The sequence below is a fragment of the Myotis nattereri genome (assembly GCF_964212035.1).
Source record: "Myotis nattereri genome assembly, chromosome: 5".
Taxonomy (NCBI): domain Eukaryota; kingdom Metazoa; phylum Chordata; class Mammalia; order Chiroptera; family Vespertilionidae; genus Myotis; species Myotis nattereri.
In genome coordinates, this window is record NC_138080.1 from 46,874,432 (window position 1) to 46,895,295 (window position 20,864).

The 20,864-nt window shown below is 39.5% G+C and overlaps 1 protein-coding gene across 2 annotated transcripts in view; it reads left to right on the forward strand.

Annotated features, from left to right (window-relative positions):
* The window catches only part of RAPGEF2 (Rap guanine nucleotide exchange factor 2), a 233,688-nt gene that overhangs the window by 69,263 nt on the left and 143,561 nt on the right, over positions 1-20,864 (forward strand). For both annotated transcript variants that reach the window (XM_081093130.1, XM_081093131.1), the window contains exons 2-3: positions 676-746; positions 6,166-6,222. In XM_081093130.1, the coding sequence (XP_080949256.1) occupies positions 676-746; positions 6,166-6,222 (128 nt within the window). The remainder of the gene's footprint in view (positions 1-675; positions 747-6,165; positions 6,223-20,864) is intronic.

Genomic DNA, 20,864 nt, shown 5'->3' on the forward strand with positions numbered 1-20,864 from the left:
CCCGCCCCTGACGGCTCCCGGACTGTGAGAGGGGGCAGGCCGGGCTGAGGGACCCCCCTCCAGTGCATGAATTTTCATGCACCGGGCCTCTAGTAATCTATATAATTACACAAATTATACATTCAAACTAAGTTCACACATATAATACTGGCACATTAACAGTTGTGACTTAACCTATATAGAAGGGTAACTCTTTTACAACTATGAAACTCCATAATGTTGAGAAATAGACTCATGCCCTGGTCCATGTGGTTCAGTGGTTAGAGTGATGGCCCGAGTACTGAAGGGTCTCGGGTCCTATTCTCGGTCAAGGGATGCACCGTGGTTGCAGGCTCTATCTCTGGCCCTTGTTGGGGGCTTGCAGGAGGCAACTAATCGATGTGTCTCTCTCACATTGATGTTTCTGTCTCTCTGTCCCTCTCCCTTCCTCTCTGAAATCAATTAAAACACACACACACACACACACACACAAGCTTTTGTACATATCCCAAAGGCAGTTGTAATGGATGGCATTTATACAGCTTTTCTTTTAATAATGCTTATTTTTAATGTCTGAGAAAACTTGTATTTTTTTTAAACCTGTCGTTAATTTGGTCTATAAATATAGTGACTTAGTTTGGAAGCCTTTTTTCCTGGCAAGTCTAATGATTTCTATCCTTTTTTTCTTCCAAATAGGATCTGGAAATAGTGTATTCCTATTTACATGGTATGGAAGCCTTATCAAACCTGAGGGAACACCAACTTAGGTAAGTTATTTTAACATTAATTACAATAGGATGCTAGAATTTTATGTGATTGTTTATTATAGTTAAGAAGTAGAAGTAAAGATAACTTACTTATGAAAACCCTGCATCTTTGAGCCCCTGTACTTGGCTTTATACATTTTATAAATTGAATTCAGTGTTATGCATAGAATAATTTTTTTACATTTGTGCCATTGTGATACCCTCTCTCCTTCTATCCCTCTTCCTGCAACCCCTCACCTGAAGTAATAAACACTACTTGGTGAATATACCAGAAGGAGTTTGTTGGCATGAATTTACAGGGAGGAGGAGCCTTTAAGATGTTTATTTGCCATCCTGGCAAATAAAAACCTACATCTTAGTGCTCAGAAACATAAGAAATGAGAATGTTTTTAACTATTCAGAGAATGGTTAGGTTTGTTATTTTAGTATGTTTTCGGTCTTTGTACTATATTTATTGCATTAAATTGCATTTATTTATTGCATTAAATTGACATACCCCTTTCTGGGAAACAGTTTATAACCATAGTTATTTTTATGTGGCCCACTCATAAATATTTTATCACTTCTATTGCACAGCTATTACCTTATCGATGGTTACCTGGCTGAATAGTAAAAGATTAAAACATCTTATATAATTCAGTGAGTTCCTTTTCTTTCCCCTTAATCAGAACAGAAAATAAAGGACCTTGGGAAGATGGATTACACACATCCAGGACATAGTGGGAAGGTTTTGTTTCCTCTAGCTGGTTGTGAAACCAGCAGTTTTTAATTATGAAAGGAGTACTTTTTCTATATAGTTCCCCTTTAATCTTTAAACACTAATTAATTTGTGAGCATGTAAATTTCATATTTAGTTGTTAATTGAAAAATGTGTCAAGAGGATTGACTACTTCTAAAATTAAAATTCTAATGAAAATCGTTTAAATTAAAGTAGATTGCATGTTAAGTGTTTAAAAATTCAGTCAAGTTTTATTAGAAAGGGCAAAACCACCAGGAATTTAGAAGATGGCTCAAATTAAAGCAAGAATAATTTTTAAAGCGTGTAACTTTCATTACATATTTTTTGATACCAACTATTCTAAGAAATAAAGTTAGCACCAACTGTCAATTTAATCAAAGGCAGTTAATCTTCATATGCAGATGAATGAATTAATATGGAAATATAAATGTTCGTTCTCATGCGTATAAAAGCACACACGGATAACTAGATGTAATGATTATACTGTGTGTACAGTATATGTATGTAGTTATGGAATTATTTAGATACTAGAAATTCTGTGCAGTAGAAAAAGAAAAACGTTAATACTTACGGGAATGTTCAAAATTACAAAAGTAGACATAATAACACAGTGAAGTTCCATCTACTTATTAACCAGCTTTAGAACTATCAATTTCCTGCTATTTCAAAGGTAAATTTTGATTAGAAATAACTGATGAACTCAAGGGTATTGTTTAGTCTATTTATACCTTAGAAAGTCTGTTTCGGAGACTATACAGTTTTGTTTGTTGGCATGAATTTACAGGGAGGAGGAGCCTTTAAGATGTTTATCTTATTTTGCTTATGTTAAAAAGTCATTTGTTTCTCTTATTTGTGGAAAACATCAGCGGAAACTATCTTAAGTCCGTTTTTAGAGCAAGAGCAGAATACCCAAATGAAAAATTAAGAAATGAGGTTCACATAAACGCAGTAATTTGGATAAACTGCTTTATAATAATAACCATTTCTGGGAAAAATACATTGTATTTAGATAAGTTCCTTTGAGTTTTTTAAATAAAAGTTTTACCCCTAGGATTAAATAGAGAACAGTTAAGACTTCTACATAATACAGTTTTCCAATTTTTGAGGCGGGGGGGGGGGGGGGAAGCAGCTCTTAATCAAGATTTCCAGTCTGTTTATTCAGGAACAGGCAGTAGAGCTGGGGGACATGACACAGGCTTTTATTGGAAAGCCTCAGCTTTGTGCACTATTGTGGCCCATTCTCATGTCAGCAATAGATTCGGAGCAGTTGATTGACTGTGTTTCTATACGATCACACACTATGCAATGCGAAGGTTTTCAGATATTCACTTAAAAATTATATATTTTTAAACACAACATTATTTTTTAAATATTTACTCTCTTAACCCATGTGGATTAGAAGCAACATGTTGGCCAAAGGGGAAGAGGATACTATAGTTAGCAGTGGAGACCAAAATTTCTAAAAAGCAGAGTAAGTGTCTGGGGCCAGTCAGTGTTGGGAACAAGAGCCTGCTGAACTATATGCAGATACTCTCCAGCGTTATGGAGGAGTGTAATTCATACTATATGGGAACTTTAGGATCATCACAAAACAACTAAACTAGGGTTAGTATATTCTTTAGGAATTTAGTAAAGATCAACATGCTTTTGATAAATCATTCCCTAACAATGTTTAAAGATAAAACAACTTTTGGCATTTCTTTCATTTAGTAGAACATTGTCATATAGAAGATTTTATCTTTTATTTTTTTAATGGCACCAGTTAAATTATTTATCCAGTCAACAGTTACTCATTGTGTGCCTACTGTGTGTTAGACACTGATGTAGGCCATGGGGATACAGCATGTAGTAGGCCAAACTGCTGCTTTTGTAGAGCTTACATTCCTAGTGGGGCAGACAAGATGTAGGGAATGGATCAATGTTGCTTTATTCAGATGTGCTGGGCCTGGTAAGAATGGGTGCTGTGTAATCACAAAGGAGGTGGTAACATTTGAGCCGGGCAGATGGGCAAAGGTCTCTGCAGTGTAGATGGGTCTCAGATGCTCTGCCATGGGAACAGGTTTCAGGTACGAGAAGACAGATGTGATGGCAAAGTAAGATAGACTAAGTGATTATAGTACAGTAGTAAGTATAGGCCCTTGTATTCAAGATTTAGCAGTTTGTATTTTGTCCTAAAAGTGGTGGAAATTAAGAGCAGAGGTATAAGGAGATCTGACTTAACATCTGCAAAGATCTGTCTGGAAGTTATGTGGAGAATGGACAACAGGTTGCAAAAGTAGAAGCAAAAAAATCTTCAATTGTAGTCCAGGGAATAGATACTAGTGGGATAATTGTGGCCCATTCTATTATTTTTTATTTTATTTTTATCTTATTTTTTGTGTGGCCCATTCTAGGTTTTCACAGGGGAGATGGTGAACTTGGTCAGTGTGGGAGGGTATATTTTGGAAACACATGTTGGCAGAGAGATGGGATGTGAAGAAGACAGAGGATTCAAGGATGAGGGCTTCAGGTTTTGATTGTACTGATTGTGAGAAAGCAGATTCTAAGGGAAGAAGTTCAACATCTGTTGTGGACATTTTGAACATGAAATGGTCATGACACAGCCGAGTGCCTACCATGGTGAGAGATTAGGTCTGGGGCATTGCTGTGAAAGTTATCAGTTTATAGAGTAAGTTTGAAATCACAGACTGGATGAGATTGCGTGGTACAGAGGAGAGGAGGGCTGAAGGGCCCTTCTAAAGGTGATAGATGGATAACCTTTAGAAGTCGGGTAGAGGGATGGAGTGTGGGGCACATCCAAAGGAGACAGAAAAAGTGACTAATGAATTATAAGAAAACCTGGAGACTGAGGCCAGGAAGCACGGAGAAGATACTGCTGTAAGGGAAAAGGAGTCATCGGTGCTGCCGAGAAGTGGAATGAAGATAAGGACGGAAAGGATTTCGATAGCACAGAGGACGCTGATAATGGTTTAGAGTCTTTTCTTTGGAGTTTCAGGAACCAAAAGGTGGGGGAGCGGGAAGAGGGTGCGAAAAGGAAGATAGTGTATAGACAACCGTAAAAGGAGGACTTCTGTCCGGGGAAGGCAAAATGTGGTTAACAGTCGGAGTGGGTGCGGGGGTAAAGGCCGGTGTCCCCCTCCCACACACAGTAGCTGATGCTAAAATGGGTTTCTGTGTGAAAGGAGGTGCTTCAGGAGAGAGGGAGAAATAGATGGTGATGGAGGAGAAGGAGGTGAGCTTTCAGGAAGGCAGGGTCTTACGTAGGAGAAAAGATGAGGTCCAGTGAAGAGGTTGGGGCAAGGGCCCTTCTTTCATTCCAGCAGGAAACCAGGCAGAGCCTGTTACTTGATTTAGGACCAGCTATTTTCAGACCAGGGGTGGGCAAACTTTTTGACTCGAGGGCCACAACGGGTTCTTAAACTGGACCGGAGGGCCGGAACAAAAGCATGGATGGAGTGTTTGTGTGAACTAATATAAATTCAAAGTAAACATCATTACATAAAAGGGTACGGTCTTTTTTTTTTTTTTTTTTTTTTAGTTTTATTCATTTCAAACGGGCCGTAGTTTGCCCACGGCTGTTTTAGAACCATCGCTGGTGACTGTCATCCTTTCCTATGAGGAGTTCATGTAGTTCTGTCCATGAAAGAAAACTGTATGTTCAATGGTGTGTGTTCAAGACTCGATGCTGCCTCCTGGAGTTGTGCCAGTCAGTTTGAATGTTTGGAGTACGGGATTGAGAGGATAAGAAGGATCTCTAAAATAGGGTGGTGGTAGCAGGAAGAACAAGGAAAAACAATACCCAGGAGAGTTGTTTTCAAGGGGAAAATCAAGAGCATGTAGTGTTTATTGGATTTAGCAAACGGAGGAAGGAAGATGGGTGATGGTGGAGCCCAGTGTTGCATGGACTGGAGACTCGTAGCCTCATTGACCAGTGGTGTTGAAATAGTCACTTTTGTAGACAACTTTTCTATGTACTAGTAGATCCTCCACAAGAAGACATGACAACATCACTCTATTCTCCTTTGCATTTCTCTATTTTTGGGAACTTGTACTTGTTCTTAATATAATAGGATGCTTTTTGAAGATGCTGCTCTTGAGCTTCTTTTGAACATTTAAACATTGATTCATGTTTTCCATAATTTACATAATTTTTTTCCTCAGGGATGAATCAGCTGAAACAACAGTTCTTCAGAAGTTGTAAAGCCTCCATTTAGTCATTAGTCATAAAAATACTGAGTTAATAAAAGCCTACTTTTGTCTAAAATGCCATACTGTTAAAGTAACATTAATGTTGAGCTGTGAATGATGTCACCACTTTTAAAATTACTAGGTTTTCCTTTCTAAGGTTCCTTCTCATTTTCGATTTACTTTGGAGAACATGAATCTGTCTAAATGTCATTTGCAAAGTATAAAAAACACACATATAAGTTTGTTCCCTATAAAATACATGTGACAAAGTTGACATTTAACAAAATGTGTTTTTTTTCCTAGCATCTGTTTACCAGATTTTATTTTATTTTATTTTGTTAAGCTCGGCAACCAAACATATTCATCTTGAGGCTAGTAAGTGACTGTAACAAGCTATAAGTAATCTTACCTTTCTGGGCTACATGGCTCATAAACTATTGGTGTGTTTTTTTCATGACAGATGTTGAGCTCATGTCTTTCTTTCTTTTGCAGGTTAATGTGTGAAACTGTGAGATATGAAAGACACGAAGCAAATGAAGTTTTATACTAGTAGGTGTTTCCTTTCCCTTTGTATAATGTATAACTCAGTAACTAAAGACTTTCCTTAAAGAATCAAAGAAGTAGTAGTACCAGCTTGTTGTGTCAACATTACCGTATTTTTGCATTAACTTATTTTTCATAGTTTAGAAATGTGAAATATTTCAGCTATTTCTGACAAAGCAAATGTTTATAGTTCTTTGCTGTTAACTTCACATCTGTAGCTGTACCTCTCACGTGTGATTCAGAAATATTCTTTCACATTATGCAGTATTTTGACATTTTTATTATTATAAAATAAGAAGTAGTGTAGTCTTTTTAACAGAACAAAATATATATTCCCACAACTACACCAGATGAGATGTAAAGGTAGCATAAATATCATATTTTCGCTTATAATATTTCAGAAACAGAAAAATAACTTGCCCACATCTCTTTAGGCAGAGTTTCTTCTTTAAGTCATATTGATTTTTTTTCAAGATGTGTAACATCTTTTTTGAAAATAATCACAACTCATTTTTTAAAGAATGTGATAAACATACAGTGGATAAATATTATGTTAGTGTATGTAAACTGTGACTTACCAGACATCTTATTTTGTTAATACTGTTTGCCATGACTGGTGGTGGTTCTGTTGACTTTCCTTCCTGTTTTCCAAAGCAGTTATTAAATAATTACTTTCCATGCCTATTTTAGGAGTATTTATTGAAGTACATAAAACACAGCTTCTGCCATTAAGGAAGCCATAATCTCTTGAGGGAAGTAGAAGCAGAATAAAAGGGAATCAGCAACAACAAAAACTAACCAAGATGATTGAAGATATAGGCATGTACGAAGGGCTGAGGAAGTGCAGGGGAAGGCTTGGGGGAATGGGGAGCGTCTCAGAGAGGCGGTCCTTTGAACTGGCCTTGAAAGTGTGGCCACTGCTCTAGAGAGACTTTCTCGGCAGAAGAAGCAGTATACACAGTGGCACAGAGAAGGGAAGGGCCTGGCTGGTGTTTTGAACACTGTGGCAGGGTTGGTATGACTGGCACTCAGTGTGGGTTAGGATCTGAGTCCAGGGAAGAGGCAGGCTAGTCATACTTGCTTGTGGATGTGGAATTAAAAAAAAAGGGGGGGGGGTCTTGATTATTTTGGCAACTGAAAATGAGTATTTTCCCCCCTCTTACAACAGTTTATTGTGGAAAATTACAGATGTTCCCAATATTGGAGACAATGGCATAACAGACCCCCATGTACTCAGCATCCAGCGTTGTCAATTGATAGCCAATTATGTTTCATCTTTTACTCCCTCGGCCCATAACTGGATTATTTTGAAGTAAATCCAGACATAGCAATTCATTCATGTTTATTTTGATATATATCTTTATAAAGACTTTAAAAAAACTTGACCATAATATTATTATCAAGCTTAAAAAAATAATTCTTTATATCATGAAAATATTCAAATTTCTTTGTCGCAGAAATTTTTTTTCAATGGTTTATTTGAATAAGAGCTGAATAAGGTCCATCCATTGTGATATCTTTTAAAAGTCTCTTTTTATTTTATTTTTTTTTTAAATTTATCTTTAATAAAGTCTCTTTTAATCTGTAGCTTGGTGGCCAGTTTTCCAGCAGCAAAATGACGTGGCCAAACACATTCCAACTCTACTCATCCCCTCAAGGATACAATCTTACCTGTGCCTGTTTGAAAACGGGAAGGGTGGATTAGGTTGAGTGATGGGTAGGGCAGTCAGTAAGGAGACAGTTACGTAACCTGAGGTCACAAGTGCTTGCACTGACTCAAAGACTGAAGGAATGGGGATATCAGGGGTGGATTAAAAAAAAAAAGATACAGGTGGATACATTCTAGGATGATTCACGGGTTCTAATTTATGACACTTAACCATCTAAGGGATTTTTAGCAGAGAATTGTAAACATCCTCCTAGGGCTTAAAAGAACATACACCAAATATATAAGAATAGTAAATAGTCCTAACTGGTTTGGCTCAGTGGATAGAGCGTCGGCCTGCGGACTGAAAGGTCCCGGGTTCGATTCTGGTTAAGGGCATGTATCTTGGTTGCGGGCACATCCCTAGTGGGGGGTGTGCAGGAGGCAGCTGATCTATGTTTCTCTCTCATTGATGTTTCTGACTCTCTATCCTTCTCCCTTCCTCTCTGTAAAAAATCAGTAAAATATATTTAAAAGAAAAAGAACAGTAAATAACCAAGACATAATTAATGAGAGGACTAACACCAAGGGCAAATGCTTTTTAACACTGAAGAAATTAAGCTGTAAATAACTTAGAAATATTTGCTTCCTTTTAGGAAAAGTAAAAGCTATCAGTGGAATGGGGTGTACAGATGTCAGGGTTGGAAATCTCTGATGAGTATTACTGACGTTTATTGAAACAATCTAGTTGTAGTAAACGTCAACTTTCTGTTATTTTGTCCTTCCCTCTGAAAGGTAGTATTGATGACGACATAATAACAAACATTATACAAGCACTCCCTATGCCCCCCCGCCCCCCCGTATTCTAATAAGTGCTTCAGGTGTGATAAGTTACCCACTCCTTATAGCTGTCTTGTGAGGTGGATATCATCACTCCAGTTTTACACATGAAGGGGCTGAGGCTTTGAGAGGATGAGCAACTTGCCCAAAATCTCACTGCTCCAAGTTGGACCTAGATTTGAGCCCAGACACGGTGATTCTGCAGTCTTAATGGTTACTCCTCTCAACAGCATTTTCTAGCCTTTTCCATGTCACCATAAAAATGGCACCAGAGCCGAAACCGGTTTGGCTCAGTGGATAGAGCATTGGCCTGCGGGCTGAAGGGTCCCAGGTTCGATTCCGGTCAAGGGCATGTACCTGGGTTGCGGGCACATCCCCAGTGGGAGATGTGCAGGAGGCAGCTGATCGATGTTTCTCTGTCATCGATGTTTCTAACTCTCTATCCCTCTACCTTCCTCTCTGTAAAAAATCAATAAAATATATTAAAAAAAAAAATGGCACCAGAAAACATGATGGGTAGATCTTGAGAACATCATGCTAAGTGAAATAAGTCAGACAGAAAATGTTAAGAACCATATGATTTCACTCACATGTAGGATATAAAACTGAAAGCAACAAATGAACAAACAAGAAAAACAAACAAAAACTCATAGACGCAGACAACAGTATGGTGGTGCAGAGGGAAGGGGGATGGCGGTCAGTAAAAGGTAAAGGGGGTCAAATATGGTGACAGAAGATTATTTGACTTTGGGTGGTGGGCACACAGTGCAGGATACAGATCATGAATCATAGACATCTACACTTGAAACCTATGTCCTCTTATTAAACAATGTCACCCCAACAAATGTAATAAAAAAAAAATAGGAAAAGAAAAAAAAAAAGCCAACTCTTGTATACTTGTTGAGATAAGTACGCCATCTCTCCCTACTGCTCGCCTCCCAGTGGTGGAGGGGCAACTGAAACCCAGCAACAGCTCTGCCTTCATTATCCGGACTCCCTGGCAGTTTTTATTTATTACTCATTTAACTTGAAGGTAGAGTCCTGTGTCTTTAAATATACCTAGGTGAGTTTTTCTTTAAAGTCAGTTTAGACAGTGAGTATGAGCTATGCTGATGATGCAAAGCCATGTTTTAGATAATCCTGAATTGAAGGCACTTAGGCAGGAGTGTGAGGCGAGAGTTGATTGGTAGCAATTGCTCATTTTTGACTAGTTAGAATTAAGTGACATGTTAGTAACGATGAGAAGACTGTGGGTGTTCAGTTGGTCATGACTTCATAAGACCCAAAATTCAGAGACTAATTGTAGATTGACTTAATCAGATTCCCACTATTTGGCCAGTCTTGTGATGAAAGGTAATTGTATCATTTTCTTCTGTGATCCTTGAACCAACACGTTTCTGCCCTTACCGATTTGTGTAGGTGCAGTTTTGAAAATTAAAGAACCCTTGTGTTTGTGGTGTATATAACTCTGTGATAACTAATACCACCCCTCTTTTTGGGACCTGTTATTACCTCACAGGGAAATGACTTGTCTGTTCTTGTTCTCCTTGAGCTTAAAGAACAGTGAATAATATCAAAGACGTCAGACTTTGGTTTTATGACCAAGAGATGATGACTCATTTTCCTTATTATTGTGCTGGTGACTTCTAAGTCTATGGTTTTAATAGTTTCACCAGGTAAATATGATACCCTTTTGATCTACCTCTGTGCCTCATTTTTCTAATCTATAAAATGGAAACAGTAATAATAGTACCTACTTTTAGTGTTGATGTGAGGATAAGATGCAATACTTTGCATAAAGTATTTAGAACAGTACATACATAGAACGTGCACAAAACATTATTTGCCAGCGTCATTGTCATCGTCATCCTTATGATAATTTACATGTTGGTCTCTCAGTTTTTTTTACTGCTTTCAACTTTTGTTAGGAAGGAATTATGGTAATGATGCTCTGACTCCCAGAGTGTTATTGTTTTACCAAAAATCAGCAGAATGACAAAAATGCCACTTGGTTCCGATAAAATTGGATTTTTAAAAATTTAGAATCACCCATTTAGAATCTGGTTGTATTTGTTTGCACTAGAAAGTTACATAAATTTAGCGGAACTTTATACAATGGACAAGAGTATCAAGTAATTTCTCTTCCTTCACTTGTTATCTCCTATATGCTAGCTGTTTTAAAGGCTTGGGAATACTGTGGTGGATAATATGAATTCCTAACCTGAGGGACTTTAAGACATCTTTATTTAATAATTTAATCTGAAGTGAACCCCCCCCCCCTTTTTTTTTTTTGGTCAATCCTCACCAGAGGATATTTTTCCATTGATTTTTAGAGAGAGTGGAAGGGAGGGGGAGAGAGAGAGAGTAACATCAGTGTGAGGGAGACACATTGATTGGTTGCCTCCCACACATGCCCCAACTGGGATGGAGCCTGCAACCGAGGAATGTGCCCGTGACTCTTCAGCCCATGGGCTGACGTTCTTACCACTGAGCAGCCTGTTAGGGCCAGTTTTTTCTTCAATGGCCATCCGTCTTCTCTGTTTCAGTTTAATATATAGTTACATTTAAAGTGCTAACCCTTCCCTCCCTTCCCCCGGCTGGTGTGGCACAGTGGTTGAGCATCAACCCATGAACCAAGAGTTCTTTGATTCTGTTGACGGTCAGACACATGCCTGGGTTATCGGCTTGATCCCCAGTAGGAGACGTGCAGGATGTTTTTATCTCTCTGTCTCCCTCTCCCTTCCTTTTATCTCTCGGTCTTCCTCTCTCTTCCTCTCTCTCTAAAAAAATCAATAAAAACATTTATATATATAATAAAGTGCTAAAACCTTTGGTTCAGAAATTCAACCGTTAAAAAATGTTAAGTGTACACACACATACCCACACTGCAAATATGAGTAACTCTGTACCTAAACGCCCATTTTCCACATATGTGTCTGCCTGAATACTATGGTTTTCTAGAGTTTTCATGCATTTTGTTAAGTACTTTATCTCTGTTTATTGCAGGAGAGGAAATTATTCCTGCATTAGAAAGAAAAAGCTGCACTGAGGCCTACTGAGTCGTAAAGCATTTTCATTTAAATCTAAATGCAGTTTAGGACCTCAAGCCTCAGCTGCACGCTCATTGCCCTAGCAGTCTTTTCCCTGTTGGCTTGGTTTCCTGGTTTCACAGCAGCTTTTCCCAAATCACTTCTCTGCAGATCCACCAACCCAACGCTGCGGGCTTCATGCTCTCCCACTTGTCCTCCCGCCGGCTCTGTCCCAGCTTTGCTTTCTGCTCACAGTCCTGTTCATCTGCAGCTGCATTTGCTCCTCGCCTCTCGTCCCTCCGGCAGGAAGATGTCCATTTCCTGCGCGGGCTAGTTATTCCTGTTCTCACCTGAGCTGTCAACCTCTCCTCCTGGTTTTAAGTGATTACAAACACATTTACTACCCAGGTAGCTTAGTTATAATAATTTCTTAAGAAACAAAAATACTTCAAATGTCCTTTTCTTCCTTTTCCAGCAAGATGTAACCACTATTTTGAAGTATCCTTCTTGTCTATGTTTTTATTTATGTATTTTAAATACTTTTTTTTATTGATTTCAGAGAGGAAGGGAGAGGGAGAGATAGAAACATCAATGAGAGAGAATCATTGATTGGGTGCCTCCTGCACATCCCTCAAAGGAGGGGAGAACATACAAATAATTATTAAACTTTTTGATAAGTCTGGTAATAGAAACTGTATTTGTGAAAAGGATTAAAATCATTAGTATCTCAAGAGCCATCTGCAAAGTGGAAGTTCTTTTTTTAAACGATGGAACACTTTGTTCATAGGAAATCCTACTCAGTTCAGCGTAGTCTCTCTTATGGTGGAAAAAGGGCTGGGCAGCATGAAGTCTCAAGGGGCATTGAAACTTCTGATCTGAAGTGCTGGACTCCTGAAAGGGCAGAGGGTAATGTGTTGTGAATGAGTAAAGTTATTTTCACTTTGGTTTTTGGCATAATCATATATTGGAGAGTACAAGTCTAAGCCCGCCTGAAGAGTATGACAACAGTATAGGTGAGCTAAAGCGAGGGCTTCAATGAGAGAGGCTTTGAGGGGCACTTACCGGATGTGATAGTAGGTTGTGGAGAGAGGGAGAAACACAGGAGGACGTTCTGTTTCCTGGTCCTATCCTTTGGTTGAATGAGGTTGCTGGGACAGTGTATACAAGGAAAGAAACAGCTGTTTTTCTAGTTGGGGTCACTGTGGCTAACCCTCTGGGAATCCTTGCTAGTTGTTTCCACTGAGTTCTTGGAAATTGTGATAGTCTTCATTTTATTTCCCTTTCTGGCTTTTCCTTTTAGCTCAAGATGTGGGGCCAATAGCCCCACATTACATAGGGTGATATGAATTCTGTCTCCATTTCTCCCCGATGCCAGCAGCTTTCTTTGCTTTGACTATGGGATAGCATCCTGGGTAGTAGAATGCAACCATTCTTTCTAAAATATCTCCCCAAAATCAGTGTTGATGGTACATGTAGTCTCAGTTGTAACTAACCCCCTCTGTGACCTATGTATCACCCCCCTCTCTGTGAATGGTCTTCCTAACCATTGTGTCTGGACATTTCACTGGTGCTGTTATCACCCATTCTTATTGATCATGTGATTGTCGACTTTGTGCTTCTCTGTTTTATTGGTCTTGTTATTGTTGCCCCTGTCAAGCATCGTACAGGTGCTTCTTCACTGCTGGGTCGCTCTGGCTTGTGCTAATGCCATATTGCATGTGCTCTGCCAAAGGAGGAGGATTCCCATCCTGTACTTCCAACGCCCTCCTCTTGCCATACTTTGTTGGGATAAACTCAGAAAAGCACTAACTTCCGGACCCAAATTGTTTGGATTGTACATGGGTACTATTCTTTCTGTTTCTATTTGTTTTCCTACCCCCGACTCCCAAACACTTAATTAGATGGGAGTGGTTCTCAACCTTCCTAATGCTGCAACCCTTTAACATAGTTCCTCATGTTGTGGTGACCCCCAACCATAAAATTATTTTCGTTGCTACTTCATAACTGTAATTTTTCTGCTGTTATGAATCATAATGTAAATATCTGATATGCAGGATGTATTTTCAGGGGTCGCGACCGCTGATTGCAGCTTATAGGAAGCCCATTATGCTAGCTCCATATCTTCTGCCCACAGCCATCTCCCCCAGTCCTGACACTATGCATATACTTTTTGCTTTTGCTTTCATTAGCATTTATTTTATGCCAAATTTACTCCCGGGTCATATGATTTTGTTTCCTCAGTTTCTTCTGGGATATCTTTTTCTTCTGTGCAACCTCCTCTTCTGGTTTAGGAACCATCTGCTTCTTTTCAGTAGGATCATCTCCATGTGGCAGGGGGAGCTCCTGTAGGGGTTGATCCTCTCATGAGCTCTGTAAGTTCTCCACAGCATCTTGGGGAGCTTTGCTCACCTGGATGTGCTCAGTGACCAGAGACTCTACATCTAAACCCTTAAGCTCTGCATTACTCTCTGTTTTTAAGCATGTGCAGCAAAAAGTCAGCACTCTTTTTGGGCCACCCATCTTGCATCCAGCCCCTCTGTTTTGGGCCTGGGCACACCTACCAACTCCACCATTGTAACAACGAATGGCACGCAGTGCTTCCTGAAGTGACGTCCTTCAGGTTCTTGGTGGCTTTTCAGATATTCATACCCTTGATGGCCTGGGCAGTTTCATGAGTGTTCTCAAAATGAACACAGCCCTAGCTGGTTTGGCTCAGTGGTTCCGGGTTTGATTCTGTCAAGGGCACATTCCTGGGTTGCAGGCTAGATCCAGTAGGGGGCGTGCAGGAGGCAGCTGATCAATTATTCTCATCATTGATGTTTCTCTTTCTCCCTTTCCCTTCCTCTGAAATTAATAAAGAATATATTTTTAAAATGAACACAAAGATCTGAACCTCTTGTTTTGCATGATTTTGTGTGTTTTTTCAGGGTCAAGTGAATAGCAAACAATTTTCAGAGGTCACCTGAGGCCGCCTACAGGAAGAGCATGCCACTCCCATTTTGTTAGTCTTTTCTCAGCCCCCTGGCTTTCAATGCCATATGCAACCTTTTTGGCTGACGGGGCTTCTCTTAAGTTTTCTCATTGTAGTAACCGCTGAAGGAAGTGGCTTTTTCAGGTTACTTTTTTGTCCTCCAATAAGCGCCTTTGCTGATTTAATCAGTTTTCTTTTGATTTATTGGCTTATAATTCTTTCAGCCACTTTGTCAACTTGATCACTTGTATTAGCTTCCTGCTTTATAGATAGGGAATGTGGAGCGGTGCACACAGCTCTGTCATGGGGAGACCACACCACCTTGTGGACTTGTAGGATATTACCATGGACGTTTTTTAAGCCTAGCTTCATTTCTCCAGTTACTGGCATATTGAAACTCATATCTTTGACTTGCAGACCTCTTAACACTGTGTCTGAGTTGGTGTCTATTCAATTATTCACTCATTCATTAAGAAAAAGCTAAATGCCAAGTGTATATGTCAGGGGTACTGATGAGCTAGAGAAGTTTAAAAGCTAATGGGGGAAGACTCCTAAAATATATCATTAGGAGACTCTGGCAACTGCTTAATAAGAGAATGTACAAAGTGCACTGGGACCCACGAGGAAAGTGACTCACTTTACTTGGACGATACTGAAACATTTCTCAGGGGAAGTGTTAGTTAACCTGAAATTCAAAGGATGAGTAATAAGTTTATTAGACAAAGGGTACTATTTAGAAGCTGGAACAGCGGGTTTATTCAAAGGCCCTGAGGCATAGGCAGGAAAAAGGTATAGAACGGTGTGAAGTTTGCGGCATAGGATATGTTGGGGTTTGGAGCAGAAAGTAAAGTTGTAGGTTGGCCCTTTCAGGAAATGTAGTATGAGAGGAAAAGAGATGAAGAGAGCTGGTATTTTCTATGTACTTGTGGATGCAATGTATCCATATATATTGTTTCATTAAATCAAAGTATTGAAGAACAAACATATTAATACCCCCTTTTTAGAGTTGAATAGCATTTCAGAATTTAGCTTCACCAGGATTCATGACTAGTATGAGAGGATACATGTTCCAAAACCTTCACTCTTTGCATGGCAACATATTTCTTACTTTATATGCTAAGCAAGGGATTTGGACTGTCTCCTATTAAGGACCCTTGGGTTATAGGAGAAGCATGTCATGATCGGACTTACCTGAGTAAACACTAACTGAGACAGTATCCAGTTTCTATGAGGTGTAGCACACATGTCCTATCTAAAAGGATGTTCAGTATTATAAAGCAGAATAGAATTAGATGAGATAAGTATTTTGGAGTTTGGAAACGGTGATTGAGATTTTATTAAATGAATAGGGCTTGAGCCATTTGCATGAGGTAGCAATTTTCAATCTTTTTCATCTCATGGCACACATAAACTAATTACTAAAATTCTGTGGCACACCAAAAAATATGTCATAGTTTTTGCTGTTCCAACAAAAAAATAGGTATAATTTTGATTATTCACACCAAATGGTTATTGTTGTGTTGGCGGTTGCCATTTAAAAAAATTTTTTTTAATAATACATTTTTAGTAATTTCAGAGAAGAAGAGAAAGGGAGGGAGAGAAAGATAGAAACATCAATGATGCGAGAGAATCATTGATTGGCTGTTTCCTGCATGCCCCCTGCTGAGGATTGAGCCCAAAACCTGGGCATGTGCTCTGACCAGGAATCAAACCATGATCTCCTGGTTCACAGGTCAATGCTCAACCACTGAGGCATGCTAGATGGGCTCATTCTTTTAAAATTTGACAATCTAGCCCTAGCCTGTTTGTCTCAGTGGATAGAGCGTCTGCCTGCAGACTGAAGGGTTTCGGATTCGATTCCCGTCAAGGGCACATGCGTGGGTTGCAGGCTCGATCCCCAGTAGGGGATGTGCAGGAGGCAGCCAATCAATGATTCTCTCTCATCATTGATTTTTCTCTCTCTCTCTCTCTCCCTCCTCCTTCCTCTCTGAAATCAATAAAAATACATTTTTTTAAAAAATTGACGATCTAAGGGAAAGGAGGTCAGGGCCCCTGACTAAGTAGTCAGCTATTGCATGTTCTAAAAAATCTTGTGGCACACCCAAAATCTTGACAAGCACTGCCCTAAGGTATAATGTGATGCAGGAGGCGGAGAGAGGCAAACATCTTGGGCGGTTGGCAGTTTGGGGAAGGAACAGACAGGACAGCAGCAAGTCAGCAGTGGTGGGTTTGACTTGAGGAGCAGAAGGAAGTGATGTAGGAAAAGAGTGGGACGGCATTGTTTGCCTCTTCCCCATTATTCCAAGTCATGCAGACTTGGAATGAGGGACAACAGGGATCATTCGTTTGTGATTGCTTCAGAGTCCTTCTGTCCGATTATGGCCGGAAGGTGGATTGAGCAGTTTGTGATGGTCTGTTTATATTTTGTCTGCTTGTTTCGTTTGGCTTTACTCATTTCCTCCCTGTTGATGACAATTAAAAAAAAAAAAAAAAAAGGAGCCTTTCTGAGTGCCTTGTCATACACCTGGGCTTTTATGACTTTCATTTTGTCACTGTTGCATGGGTTGTATTGGAATCAAATCAGTTGTCCATTATAATTCTTAGCTTGGTCTAAAAATTGTAGGTCTTTTCTAAGTGTCCATTTTTGCTGATCAGAGAGACTTGCAAAGTGCTGCTTATTTAATCTTTAGGTTTCTCTTTTCTACCTATTACTGGTGGTATAAGACTCAGGCTATTTGGAAATGCTCAGTCAGGGCTATTCCAAGATTTAACTTTTGCCATTTCCACAACCAATGAAGGGACTCTGTAGCTCATCATTTTAAAACATAAGGCAAGTCTCTGAGAAAAATGAAGTAACCTTAGTGAATTAAACACATGCAACTAATTGCACAGATAGTGATAGAATTGTAGTTTCTTTTTCTGCCATTTGTTCCTGTTTGAGGTTTGATATTGAGACAGTTTTTCTCAAGGTTTTCCAGACTTGATAAGCCCATACATAAGTCACCTGAGATATTTGTTTAAGAGGTATTATGATGGCTCTCCCACCTAGTGATCAGAAACTGGGGGGGGGGGGGGGGGCAGGCATGGGCATTGGGTGGGATGGATAGATCCTAGGAACATGCATTTTTAAATCTCATCCCTGGTAATTCATATGCACATTGAAGCTTGAGAACCACTGGACAGAATAAAATGTCAGTATTAGTCCTAGATAATGATGGTAATATTAACTAATAATAATAATTATTATTATTACAACCTTTTGTTAGCCAGACTCACTGCCAGTGTTTGCAAGCAAGATCTCATTCATTTTGCTTTTCCTTTGAGTGTAGAAAAGCTTGATGCTGGTGCTGCTGCCAAGTACTGTCCTTAGAACTTGTTTTTCATCTTTTATTTTTTAAAAAAAAAACCCAAAACCACCCTGAATAATCATCAGTTCACACATATAAAATTGCTCTAAAGCCCCTCAGGTGACAGCCGCACTGCGGGGAGGGAGTATTTGTGGACCTTGAAGGGAAGTAGGTTATACCCCGTATTGAAGTGCTGCCTGCCTGAGGCATAATTGAAAGTGGAAAACAGTGCATGGGCTTAGTACAGTGATTGCTAATAAAGCCAAGATAATTTTCTGGATCGTTAAGACTAGTAAGTAAGACAGAGTTCGTGGTGGCATGTCACCGCAAGGACTTTTCAGGACAGAAACCAGGCGTGAGTTCGGTGGGGGCTGAATAGGAGGAGAGGAGGACTTTTCTAGTTGACGGCTATTCCAGAACATCTTTAAAGTAAGAGTGTTTTTATAGTGTTACTTCTAATCTGCTTTTGTAAAACTTGATTCTTTAAAAGAGACAAGTCAGTAGTACAGGAATTACAATGATCTTATGGCATAGGAAATGCTCACCGAGTTTAATAAATGTTTGTTGACGGAGAGGTCGTTCTCTGCAACTGCCTACTCAAGCAATTATCGCTCTGCCGAGTTAACGTTTGAATTATTTTTGGGAAAAAGTAGAGAAACTATCATCCATAGGTAAATAAAATTATAATGAGTGGGAGATATTGAGAGGACCAGTTTCTTATCTTGACTTCCTTCAATCTTTCCCAAGATTTTCTTGATATTGTTGGGGGTGGTGGGCACAATACCGCATATTAGACTGGTAGGGTCAGACTGGACCTGTTGGTACTTGCGTTCTGACTGAGAAATAATTCAGATCCAAGACTCAAGCTATAAGAGAACATTTATTTAGAAAATCACAGAGGTAGAAGAAGTAATTCCTAGAAGAAATGGGCTTAGGAAACAAGTTATAGAGGCAAAGGAAGGCCCTTGGAGCTCAGAAGTGAGGAAGGTCTGGGTGAGGGGGAGGAGGAAGGGAAGGCGTGGGTGTGCTCCCATTAGGGAGAGCCTGCTGGATGCTCTGTCCTAAGGGTGAGATTTCAGGGAAGGGCAGGGGAATATCTATAGAATATTCAGCAGTTTTCCAGGTGTGGCCTTTTAGGGTCTAGGTCTCCACTGATTGATTGCTCACTGCCAGGGCAGGTCATTATTCATTGCAGCTAGTCCTGAGGTCAGCCCTGGCATTGCTTGTCTGGTTTTGCTGCTTTTCTGGGCCTAGAGCTGAAGTAACAACTAAATGAGGCCTAGATGTTATCCCTAGAAAGGAAAGGTCAGGGGACCTAAACCCAATGACGAGTGATATGTTAGGGGAGGAAAGGTCAGCCTGGGGACTAGAACCCACCCTACCATTGTCCTTTACTAGGCACTCAGGGCTTTCCGCCCTGGTGACCTTTTGTACCTGGCCCATCGTCCTTGCTCTGCTCATGTCTGTCTAACTGCCTACCACAATAAGAAGAGTCAACCCTAATTACAAAGTAATAAATGAGTATTCCGGTACCATAATACAGTGGGGCCTTGACTTACAGGTGTCCTGACTAACGGGTTTTTCGAGATACGAGCCGTCTCTCGGCCGATTTTTTGCTTTGAGTTGTGAGCTAAAATTCGGGTTATGAGCCAGCTTCAGATACCCTACAGCTAGTTGGCACAGCGAACGTCACAGTGAACGCCACAACATCAGCCCAGCATCACGTGTCAGCATCATGTGTCTTTACTCGTTCAAAATTGATTTGACATACAAGTAATTTGAGTTATGAGGTCCGCAACGGAACGAATTAAACTCGTAAGTCAAGGCCCCACTGTATTTGCTGTCACAGTGCTTTATCCACTTTAAACACTGGTTGCCTTTTACCTCATTGGTTTTTATTTTTAGAATATATTTTTATTGATTTCAGAGAAGAAGGGAGAGAGAGAGAGAGCAAGAGAGATAGAAATATCAATGATGAGAGAGAATCATTGACTGGCTGCACGCCCCACACTGGGGATCGAACCCCGGGCATGTGTCCTGACCGTTAATCGAACTGTGACCTCCTGGTTCATAGGTCGACGATCAACTACTGAGCCAGGCAGGACAGGTATTTTATGATCAGTGCCAGGAAAGTTGGTTTATAAGGCTTTTTTTTTTATTCTTAGTAATTTTGCTTTCAAAATGGATAAATTATGTAATAACTCTAGTGAATGTTTGTTATAGTCTCTGTCACATTTAATCTAGACCTTGGTGACATTTATTGTACTTTTTAAATGTGATTGAAATCTATAGAATAGTTGTTATTCTATAGATTGCAGCTGCTCTTGTAACTTGCTCAGGCCCACAGAGTAAGGGTAATCTACCTTAACTTCCTTGTTTTCTAGATTTCATTTCTGTTGACCAACCTTTGGTGATAAGGTGACCATTGTAAGAGCAGATTAAAATAACTTTATAAAATAAATCCTTTTTTCTTTTTATTCCAATGGCATTACTTATTTGAAAAAATTTAAACTGTTCTTGCAACTGGCAAAACACATTTTTACTTGACATAAATCAGTATTAATAATAATGCTGTCATCTTATGTTAAGAATGACAATTTTCCTTCACCCCTCAAACTAGGTAAATGATTTTTCATTATAAAAGCTAATGATTAAAAACTGAGGAGAAAGGGTATAAATAATGGTTTTTGAAGTACTTTGCATTTTCATTTGAGAAAGCATTTTACTCTTATGGCTTCCTTGGAACAACACTCTATTTGACAATTTTTAAAAATGTTTTCTTAAGGCCTTCAGTAGTTATGAAATTGATTAAGAAT